This window comes from Mirounga leonina, unplaced genomic scaffold (genome assembly GCF_011800145.1).
Source record: "Mirounga leonina isolate KUSES-001 unplaced genomic scaffold, KU_Mleo_1.0 Mir_114, whole genome shotgun sequence".
Taxonomy (NCBI): domain Eukaryota; kingdom Metazoa; phylum Chordata; class Mammalia; order Carnivora; family Phocidae; genus Mirounga; species Mirounga leonina.
In genome coordinates this window covers 22668059-22679899 of record NW_023270265.1, presented here as the reverse complement: position 1 = coordinate 22679899, position 11841 = coordinate 22668059, and the positions used below count along the sequence as shown (strand labels likewise).

At 41.0% G+C, this 11841-nt stretch overlaps 1 protein-coding gene across 1 annotated transcript in view; it reads right to left on the bottom strand.

The window, feature by feature from the left end:
- Nucleotides 1-4636: 4636 nt before the first annotated feature.
- Nucleotides 4637-11841, bottom strand: part of CC2D2B (coiled-coil and C2 domain containing 2B) — a 90210-nt gene continuing 83005 nt past the window's right edge. The window contains exons 32-34 of the mRNA XM_035020550.1: nt 8564-8622; nt 6699-6876; nt 4637-4825 (exon numbers count right to left, since the gene is read on the bottom strand). Of these exons, the coding sequence (XP_034876441.1) occupies nt 4637-4825; nt 6699-6876; nt 8564-8622 (426 nt within the window). The remainder of the gene's footprint in view (nt 4826-6698; nt 6877-8563; nt 8623-11841) is intronic.

The following is an 11841-nucleotide window of genomic DNA, read 5'->3' as shown; positions in this document are numbered from 1 at the left end:
AATACAAACAATAAAATGGTAGACCTAAGTCCAAACATAAATAATGACCTTAAGTCATGCCAATGACTAAATATGCCAATTAAAAAAGAGATTGTCAGAAGGTTTTTAAAAAAATAACCCAACTATGTGCTATTTATAAAAAACTCACTTCAAATAAAATTATATAGGTACATTAAAAATAAAAAGATGAAAAAAATATATATACCAAGTAAACACAAATCCAAAGAAAGCTGAGTAGTATACAAACATCAGACAAAATAGACTTCAGAGCAAAGAAAATTAATAAGGATAAAGAGGGACATTGCATAATAATAAAAGGGTTAAATAACCAAGACATAAATCCTCAATGTATGTGCAGTTAACAACAGAGCTTCAAAATACATGAAGCAAAACCTGACAGGACTCAAAGAAACAACAGACAAACCCATAATTACAGTTGTCAACTTAAATACACTTCTCTCAGTAACTGACAGAACTAGTAGACAGAAAACAGCAAGGGTATAGAAAAACTAAACAACACTTTGACCAACTGGATCAAAAGATATTCTTATCAATAAGAGAATGGTTGAATAAACCCTAACATATTCACAACAAAGGCCACCACATACTACACAACTCCAGGGGTCCTTGCACATAAATTATGAGTCGTGTGGTGCATGGACTGCTTAAGTGTACGTAGTGGTTCTGCCCACGCTTTAGAATACTATGGATCCTTTAAGAAATAAGGATTAGTTCACTTGGAGGTATTTCTACTATTTTCGAAGGAGAAAAGCAACATACAGAAAAGCATAAATATATGGTCCCATTTTTATAAAGCAAACAGGAACATATACACACACACATATGTACATATGTATATTTGAGAATGATGGTAAGTGGAAGGATGCATACTTGGTTGGTAAGCAGGTGAGTGAGGTGAATAACACAGATGGAGGAGGGGAGAGAACAGTGGGATAGGAACCCAAACAAAAAAAGAAAGAAAGAAAAAGAAAAAATTAGCTGCATTTAAAAAATATCACATTTATGCACTTACACAAAATAATGAGTATCTGTAGGAGTAATTTTTAAAGTAGTCTTAAATATGAAAAATATTTTACTCAGTTACTTAACACCTTTCGATGATTTGTTATTGTACTTGAAATAAAATCTGAATTCCTTACCACGACTGATGTGATCTGATCTTTGTCTACCTCTCCAACTTTACGTGCCTCTGCTGTCCCCTCCTTGTGTCTCTCTCTGGACTCAAGCCCTTTGCAATTGCAGTTTTCTCTGCCTGCTAGGCTTTTGCTGTAGGTTTGCATTACTGGCTTCCCCTCATCTGTGGAAGCCACAGGTGCCTGCCCCGTAAGCCACCCTCCCCTTCTTCCTTACCAATAGAACACTGATTTTATTGGGACAGCAAAACCTCATTTACAATACGTGACCTCCCAGCTTGCCCGTAGCTAGGAGTGATACCATTCTGGTCGATGGCAGATAAGTGGAAGTTACTAGGCATGGCCTCCTGGGAAGCTTTTTAAGAGAGCTACACCAGCTGCGTCCTTTACCTCCCCCTTCTCTTTCTGCGTTTTCTTGCCATGGAAACAGTTATGTGAGGCTAAAGCAAAGGTTCTCAAGGTGTGGTCCACAGATCAGCAGTCCAGGCATCACCTGGGAGCTCGTTATAAATGCAAATCACTGGGTCCCGCCCCAGGCCCACTGAGGATGGATGGAGACTAGTACACCTATAACATCACAGATCCACTGCATCAGACTTGGATTGCCTCCTCTAAACCTGGCAGTTATGTGAAAAAGTAATCCCTATTTGGTTAAGCTACTATGATTAGGTTTCTGTTACATGCAACTGAATGCAATTCTAGTTGATAAATCATCTAAACCTCGGCTCTAACATTGTCTCTTTAGAGAGGACTTCCTTAACTACTCTGCTTATACCCTCTATCCCCACCAAAGTCCTTCTCTATCATGCCATCCTGTTTACTTTCTTTATAGCACTCAGTACACACTGAAATGATCTCAGTTATTGTTTATTTGCTTATGGTCCATTTCCCCTGAGGAATGTAAGCTTCACAGGGGCAGGACCTTTGTCTTTTCACTGCTGTACTCTAGCACATACTGATGTGTCTGGTACATAATGGATGCCCCATTATTATTTGTGGAATGATTTAGAGAACTTTAAAATTAGATGTCATATTTAAAATCATGTATTTTTAAGTTAAAAATAGAACTACCCTACAATTCAGCAATCACACTACTGGGTTTTTACCCAAAAAATACAAAAATACTAATTCAAAGGGATACATGCACCCCTATGTTTATAGCAGCATTATTTACAATAGCCAAGATATGGAAGAAGCTTGATGAATGGATAAGGAAGATATGGTATATATATATGTGTGTGTGTGTGTGTGTATATATATATATATATATATATATATATATATATATATAGTGGAATATTTATTATACAGCCATAAAAAAAGAATGAAATCTTGTCATTTGCAACAACATGGATGGAGCTAGTGTAATGCCAAGTGAAATAAGTCAGAGAAAGACAAATACCATATGATTTCATTCATATGTAGAATTTAAGGAAAAAAACAAATTAACAAAAGGGAGGAAGGGAGAGACAGAGAGAGAGAGAAGCCAAGAAATAGACTCTTAACTATAGAGAACAAACCGATGGTTAGCAGAGGGCAGGTAAGTGAGGGGATGGGGATTAAGGAGGGCACTGTCATGAGCACAGGGTGATGGATGGAATTGCTGAATCAACCTGAAACTAACAATATAACACTGTATGTTAACTAATTGGAATTAAAAACTTAAGAATAAAATCATGTATTTTTAAAGTAGACAAAAAATGGTTCATTACAGTTTCAAAATTTTAAGGAAAAAATTTTAGTTGAGAAATCCATACACCTGTAAAAAAAAAAATGCATATGATACAGAAAGGGTCCTCTATGCTTGCCTATGAACACTTTCTCCCTTACTCATGAGTGGCCTAACAATTCAAAAACCATAAACAACTAGCAAAATAGTAATGTAAATATTGAAGTTGCCGCAGAAATGAACTGCATGAGTTCAGTATTTTTTTGGTAACCTTGTCTTTCCATTGACATCGTTTTGTGCTATCCCAATCACCGTGGGAGACTTGTTAATAACAAAACTTCATATAGCATTTAAACACAAACATTCAAATAAGAACAAAAATTCTAATTAATTTTCATATGTGTGCCAGAGAACACACACAATTAGGTTTTAACCTTGGAGAGAAAGCATTCTCTTCACCCACATCCCTACTATTTTACTCTTCTAGTAATCTCAAGTTTGGTCCAAGATGAACATCACTGAAAATAAATGAGGTCTTCTCTGGCATCAGCCCATGAAGGCACTCTGCAGGAGAGAATTCAGATTGAGGATTCCCCAGAGATGAACTTGGGGTCTCTGCTTATGAGAGTGACCCAAGAAGCTCCCGCACTTCTGCACTGGGAGAGGTCAATTTTCTTTCTCCTGTTTTTACCTCCTATAAAAGTGCTCTCATCAACCTTTGGAAATCTGTATCCTTTGGTTTTTCTAAAATAAGTTGTTCTGTAACGTTTAAGTGTATATTTTTTTCTGTGAAGCACAGAACAATTAAAGAGAAGAAAGTGCAGTGCTTCTGACTCAGGTCCCTGTCCACTCTCTCTCTCGAGGCTCCTAGGATCTAGATGGGCCTCCTTGACCCCCCCTCCACGGGGAAAGGAAAGCAGCAGAAAAGTGCCAGAGGCAGGATGGACAGGCTGTTCACTAAGGGAAAAAGGAGCCTTGAGATTTAGTAAGACCATTTTCTCCCTTTCTCACAGAATCAGGAAAGCATATCAAACAGAGCTTCTTGGGAGACCCTTCCAAATAGTTGGAGCTGGAAGAACTTCAGGTCAGTAGCATCCCAAGTGAAAACTTTTAGGAAGCCCCCAGAAGCTGGCCTCAGCCCTCAGCCCAACGTGGCAGATTTTCCTTTGACTTCACTAGTGCAATAATCTTTTATCTTATGAGAGGCAATGACCTCATGTTCGTACTGGAATATCTTCCACCTGGAATGGCATCAGAACCAGCATCAAACGTGCCAAGCTCACATTGGTAATGACAACATTTTGTAAGGCAGGGTTCTCACTCTTAACAGGTCATCAGAATGATCTGGGGGTCTTGTTTACAATAACATGGGTTCTGGAGCTTCACTCCCAGAGGTTCCGATTCAGTAGGTCTTAGGTGGGATGTAGGAGTCTGCATTTTCAACAAGCCTCCCCAGGCGATGTGACGGAGGTGGTGTGAGGCCTACAACCTGAGTAATACTGGCTTCAGAGGGAGGGGCCAGAATCACTTCTTTCCCATAATAAGACCTACTGTAGACAGTGACCCAAGGCCACCAGACTAACCAAAGTGTTCTCCTTGAAGAGGTCTCCGGTGGGGAGGTCATCTACACTCATTCTCAAAGGCTCAGGGAGTGAGTCTCCATGGTGCCCAACTCTATAAAAGAACCAAAACTTGGGTTCATACTTGGCTAGACTTGAGGATAAGTAGCAAAGTCCTAAAGTATCAGAAAAGTCTTGATTGTTCTGGGCAAGGGGCCCATAGCACATTTTTTTTCCTTTTCCCTTCTTCCTTTTCACTGATGTTGAGCTAAGGAAGCCAAATAGACCCACACAGACAACACGTTGTTTGGGTATGGGTGAATGTACACAGCCAGAGCAAATTCTGTCTGGGGAAACTCAGAAGAATGAATTCCAGTTTGATACACAGCATCAATAATTGACGGTACATCAGTGTATGGCATCTGGATAGGAAATCCTGTGACCTGGACAAAAGACAGAATGACGTGTAAACCCATGCTATAATTATGTAGGTAATCAGGCATCACTGTATGCAAAAATATCACAAAAGCCTCAAAAAATGATAGTCATAAAATAATAACAGTTATTTTACAGGTGCTTATGATGTTCTAGGAACAGTACTAAATGCTTCACATACATATTTAATCCTCAAACAACCTTATGAAGTAGGTTCTACTATAATCCCCACTTTCTAGAGAGAGAGGAGCAGAGCCAGAGCTGAAACCAGAGCCTGCACACTCAACACTCCACATACTTGCACCCTTTCTAGAATAGCAAACTGCCAACGAAAAAATTACCTGGTCCTACAAATGAGGTATTTAAGTGAGCATTATGGGAGAATTTATTTAACACTGATCCAGTTCGTATTTCTTAAGTGACAACCATGTGATGGGATTAAAGGATTATGGTACATGGTCCTACGTAAAATTATCTATTTAATAATACACAGACAACAATCATACACCTCTTTCAAACCTTAGATTACTTACTTCAGGAGGCTTTTCTTGATCCTTAAATCTGTTCATGTGTCCTTCCCATGTGGTTGCAATAGGATGCTATCCTTTCCAATGTTACTTAATAAAATATATTGCAATTATATGTTTTCTGGTCTGTTTCATTAGCCTATAGTCTCTGTGAATGCACAAGATTGTATCCGCCCTGTTTATGGTCATAACCCCAGTGCCTAACACAATGCCTGGCACATAAAATACAAATAATAATTAACATTTGCTAAACACTTGCTGAGTGTTAATCCTCACCATAACCACAAACCAGATAACTATTTTTAACCCTGTTTATCTCGCCCAGTGGGGTGGAAAGTATAGAGAAGTTAGGTTACTTGGTCAACGCTAGTGAGTGGTTGAACCAGGGTTTGAATCCAAGCCACAGGATTCAGCTCAGGTTTATGATTGTGTGTTATTAAATAGATAATTTTACAAAGAAATTCTAAGTTTTAAACCTTGGCTTATATTGCTTTGCTTACCTGTTTACCCCTAATTCTGTTTTTTTTTTTTTAATGCAAAACAAAACAGTTCCTCCCTATTCATGAATAAATAGCACCTGCAGCTCCCCCCGACCTGACAGCCTAAGTACTGAACTCCCAACAGATTCTTTCCTTTCTTCTCTCATAGGGTTTCCCTAGGAGATATTTCCTAGTCTATGGGATAGTAGGGGGAAAGAATCTCACTTTTGGGAGGCTGGGGCTTTCAAAAACCCACCGGAACAGTTCATAGGGAAGAGTCGGTGAGAGGATATCCAGAGCTGGGGGTAGGTAGAGGAAAAGAAGAAGGACCCTAGCAATATACCAAATGCCCACCATGTTTGGTTATGAACTTGTTGAGTTTGAGATGCCTTTTAACCATCCAGGATGATGTCAAATGTGTTGGTAAATACATAAGAGAGGAGATCAGGAGAGAAGTCCAGGCTGGGTACATGCATTTGGAGTATTTTGCATATAAAAGATATTAAAGTTTGCCTGGAGTCCTCTTGCCCAGAACCAAGGACAGGGAATCTATTCTATTACTACCACCAAGGGATCATTTTTCAATTTCTCGTTGCAGGTGATTTCCTTTTGGTCATCTCTTTCCAGAGGTTGTGATTTATATAACATACTACATATGACCAATTCCAAGAAAATGTCATGCAGTGTAGTCATGGTAATAGCTGTTCAGTATATCTGAAATTTCTTAGTCTTTAAATAAATGTATTTTAATGTCATATCATCCATCATCTAGGATCAAGATAAAAGCATTTCAGGGATATTTAAGGCTACTATTACCTAGTAATGAACAACATAGATAAAACAAATGTTATTAATGCACTAAATCATATACACACCCAATAAAACTGTAGTAGTCTTTCAAATTCACTCTCTTCTTCAGATGAAACAAAGCTTCCAGTGCCAAGTTCTAGTTTAGGAAGGATTTTTCGCAAAATATAAGTGCATTGTCGATTCCAACGTGTTGGCTGTTTAGGTCGCCATTCCATCATTTTACATTTCAGAGTCCTTTCAATCCTAACATAAGAATGCAAAGATTAGTTTATGACAAATTACAATTTGTTTAATAAATGTGTAAGAGTTTCGGCACTTTGCTCAAGTATGAGAATGATATATTTTTTTTTAATTTAGGATGAACCAGACCTCTATGGCTAAGGTTATCTGCCATCATTCACATTATTAAGTTGGGGAGAAGCAGCTCTTGCTTGGCTTGGGAAAGCAAGAAGCTTCCTGGAGTAGCCAGCAATGAGATCTCAGGGGCACAGCTCTTTTCCAGTTACCTGTGTGTAGGCAGCTGCCTACTGGGTGTGATGTGACAACCATCTACTGTCTGGTCACTGGACCGACATCCCCATTCTCCAGGACCCTCCCCTGCCATAAAACATTGTGTTTCCAAGGAACTGCATTTACCAAAGTTCAGATATCTGGTCTGGGTGATGTTAGCAGGGATGGATTTATTAGATCAGTTAATTCAGCAAGCAGAGTTGGAAGGAAATAGGCACAGACTGATAAGTATGATGATCAGGTTCCCCTACTAGAATGTACCCTCTGTAAGGGCAGGGATTTGTGCCTGTATATTCAGCCCCTAGAACAGTGCCTGCTGGTAGACTGTTCCAGGGACAGTGCAGGTTGGATTGATGGGGCCCACTTGGGAAGCCTCATCTCTGCACAGAATCAGTGTGTGCTCCAAAAAAAAGCCACTGGGAGTCTCCTCTTGGCTGAGTCCGTGGTGTAACCAAGCAGTTTGGAGTTTGCTGTCTCAGTAGTAGCTAAGCATCAGAATCACTAATAAGGCTTTATCAACATATTGTACCTCCAGATACCGATTCAACAGGCCTGGTCTGGGACCCTGGCATCTGTATTTTTAAATAGTTCTAGAATCTATGAATCTGATTCTGATAAAAAACCAGAAGCTGGGAATCATTTCTCTAGCCCATTTCTTCCCCTTTTTTGTTAAGAATTGAGGAAAAAGGAAGGGAATAAGAGGTGGGAGTTGTGTGCTAGTGAGATAAGAGAGTAGCAAAATTATTTTTGTCATGCTTTGTTTTGATCAGTTGGTAGCAGCTTATGTGGCAGCCTACTATGTCGGCATGAGTCACTGGAGGCAGTAAGATCTAGAAGCTTCTGACACGTCTGGAGTAGGAGTAAGGCCTGCTGCAAAGTTTGTGACTTTGACAAACTTGTTCAGCTTGACTGAGTAACTCCTTAGGGCACGTGTGTGTGTGGTGTGTGTGTGTGTGTATGTGTAAGGGAAGGGGTTAGTGCTGGGGGTGGGTGTGGGACAGTATTGATGTTACCACCCAACTTGGATGTTTTTTCCATACTCCAAGTGGTGGGCCATTTACCTTCATGTCCTTTCAAGAGGTATTAGCTATCACATTATTATTATTACTCTAACATCAACAAGTGTCTGTGTTGAGAACTTCCCAACAGCAGCCCCACAATGTTTCCAGAGGCAACCATTTTTTTTACTTCGATGGTCTTTTTAAGGAGTGTTCTGGAATGGCAGAGGGGCTGCTTTTCGATGCACAGACCAAAAGACAGCTGACTCAGTGGAAGAGACTATTATAAACTCCATTTCCTGCTTCTGTTGCGGAATCTAGAGGTATTTTGAGAGACTGGGTTAGAGGACTGAAAGGTGGAAGGAGGACTGAAAGATTCGGGAGAAAACGTAGTAATTGTAAGATATAAATAAAGGTGATACCTGTTCTTTAGATCTTCTATCATGCTTTTACTAGTCTCACAATAAATTATTTCTTCAGGCTGAAATATACAGACAATTGAAAGTCAAAAAAGATTCTAGGGAGACAACCTTTACATCGCGGTCACTCCTGGAGTGCGAACTGTAACAAGGGGAACCCAAACCCCTTTCATGTGGCAAAATCACTCCACTACAGAGGCACCAAGGTCAAACAGATCACAGTGCTTCCTTTGATTTTAGTACTACTTTACCAGAGCACAGGATGAGGAATTAGGGTATTTTTCCTAGATGAGACGGAGCTGCTGCCCACATTCATTTATTCAAACAAGCATTTGCCATATTTATAGATAAGACCAGATAGCCTTTGGCAAGCTGCTTTAGTCTCTTCCACTGATCAACTGGGGTCTAGGTGAAGTTACTTAACCTGAGTCTCAGTTACCACATCTTTAAAAGAGGGACAATAATCGTACTGATGTCCCTAGGGTCTTGTGAAGATTTTGAAATAAAGTAATACACGCAGAGCCTGGCACATATTGTTCAATAAAATCAGGTATTATTGTTATTACTACTCCTTTAACATGGTTTATCATCTTCCTTTTTTGAGTATCCTTTTCTTTCAGCTTGCAGGAGCTGGGTCTTTTTGTTTGCGTGCATGTGTGTGTGTGTGTGTGTGTGTGTGTGTGTGTGTGGTCCATTTCAATTTCCCCTGTCTCCAAGCCATTGTAAAAACAGCAGAGAGCAATGCTCTACCACGTTCCCCATATTCCCTTCCCTGCCCTATGGGATTTGCTGCAAGGAGAGAGGACTCTTTAAGTCTACCACCCAAACCAGCCCTCCCCGCCCTATCTCGCAGGGCTCACATGGACAAGAAGGCTGGGTTTAGACATTTTTACTTTGGGCATTCCTGAACTGAGAAACAGAGAAAGCTGTAGAGACAGGGACACGAGTGGAAGGAGCGTTGTGCAAAAAGACGGCAACAGTTCTTAGACCTCTAGGTGCTAGAATATCTCAGGAGTGATGGAGAAGATTCAGTCTGTCACGTGGTGATCTAAGCCAGTGGTCCTTGAAGTGTGCCCCCCACCCCCACCCCAGACCAGCAACCTCACACCTGGGAAGCCGTTAGATACAATTTCTCAGTCCCCACATGGGACCCACTGAATCAGAAACTCCGAGGGCAAGGCTGAGCGCTCTGTGTTTCAGCAAGCCCTCCAGGGTTCTGGTGCCTGCCGTGGACAGATGTGACAACAGGCCCAGGCACAGGGAGCTTCCCCATAACAGATCCCGGCAGGAGATGGGAGGCACTGCAGAATGGGAACTATGAACTCCAGCGTCACGTTGCAGGGCCACCAGCTCTCTCAGACAGGACAAGTAAGCCGAATACCTTTATTGCTGCCACCAACCACTGTGCAACCCTCCAACACCTCCACTCCCCTCCCCCGCGCCTTCTCTCCCGCAGGTAACTCATGGATTAGTGAGGCCAACTTCAGGCCCGAAAAAGAGGCCTGGGTTATGTTAACTCGGTACAAATACCTCATAAAGGTTATTTGTCCACTTTCCTTTTTTGGCAAAGTCCCCTTTCTTTCCGGGAATTCCTATCTTTTAAAACTTCAAGAGGATTTTCCTGTTAACTTCATCTCTGCATACCCACATACTCATCTTACATGCTTAAATTTGTGTCTGCGATCACGATACAGAAGTGTTCACTACAGATAGCAGTTTATTTTGGGATGTGTGTGGCAAGACAGAAGATTGAGGGCCATTAACCCACAGGAAAGAAATCAGTAGAGATACAAGCCAAATGCAATTCTGAGTTTTATATTTATAGATTCAACTTGGCAAACGTTTCGTTTCCACGCTCAGGCAGAGTGGTTTTTAGAAACTACAGCTGTGATCATGGCAGCCTTGCCTTAGTGCTGTTGGCTTCTGACTGCCCTGAGACACAGGGACACATCCTTAGCAGGACTCTGCTCAACGCTGAGCTTGTCTTGCTCGCTCCCTGGCAACGGCCAAGCTGCCTTTCAGCTGCTCCCCAGATCCCTCCATGCCCCGCACGTCTTCGTGCTTGCTGTACCCTCACTCTGCTGCGTGGTTGTCCACCCTGAATTTCCCCTCGGCCGGCTCCTGCTCACCTTCCTCCCTTTGCCCCTCATCCCTTTTTCCCAGGAAGCCCAGCAACTGTCCTTCCCCTCAGGTCCTCCTGCTGCGTGCTCCCAAAGCACACTCATTTCTTCTGTAATCACATTTACCACTCTGTCCTGCAAGGGCTTGCTTCTTTCTCTTTGCTCCTTGAGAACACAAGCCCCCAGACTACTGAGACATGTCTTTTCCTTGTGGAACCCATGCCTGACACAGCCCTGGCTCAGCAGGCATGCAAGAAGCGCTCACTAAACGCCTAATAGACTGATTAATAGAACACATAAGACCTCATCTCTAAATGTACCGTTCTCCTCCCTAGGGGGCAGCAGGGCATCAGTCACAACTTTGGGAGGGCAAGAGTAAGGCATGGCCTATGGATGCTGAAAGTGCTTGCTCAAGAGAAATAAGCGCATTTCCCCTTCTTTAAAATGACTTTACAAACAGGAAATATAAAATATATATATATGCTTGCAACATGTGGAGAATGTTTAGAAGGACGCACAACTAAGTTACTACTAAGAGTGGTTATTTCTTAGTGAGGAAAAATGCTGAAGGGGGGGACATTCTTTATACAGTTTAGTACTGTTTGATCCCTTCCCTGCAACCTCCATGCATTCTTTTTGGTATTGTCAAATGCCTCAAATACACAGACAAGCATTGAGAATAACGTAATGAACATCCACTCAACTTACCTACCACTTAGCTATATCTAATATTTGCATTCTTCTATATTTGTTTTAGATTTTTTAAAAAGAAGTAAAACATTACAGATAGACTTGAAGTACTTTGTATGTTGCTCCCTGATCTCATTTTGTTTTTTGTCTCCAAAGGTAGCCTTTCACCTAAATTTGGTATTTATCATTCCTATGAATGCTTTTACATTATCACTATGTGTCTATATATACATAAACAACACATAGTTTTCAAACTTTTATTATATAAGTGATTTTGTACTCTATGTGTCATTTCACATATTCTTTGTTTTGCTTAACATTACTTTTTTAATATTCATTCATGTTGATGTGCATGGCTCTAGACCAGTCGTTCTCAACCTCGGCGGCACATTGGAATCACCCGGGGAGCTTTAAATAATAATACAGGTGTGCGAGTTCCACCCTCAGAGATTCTGATGTAATTGATACACA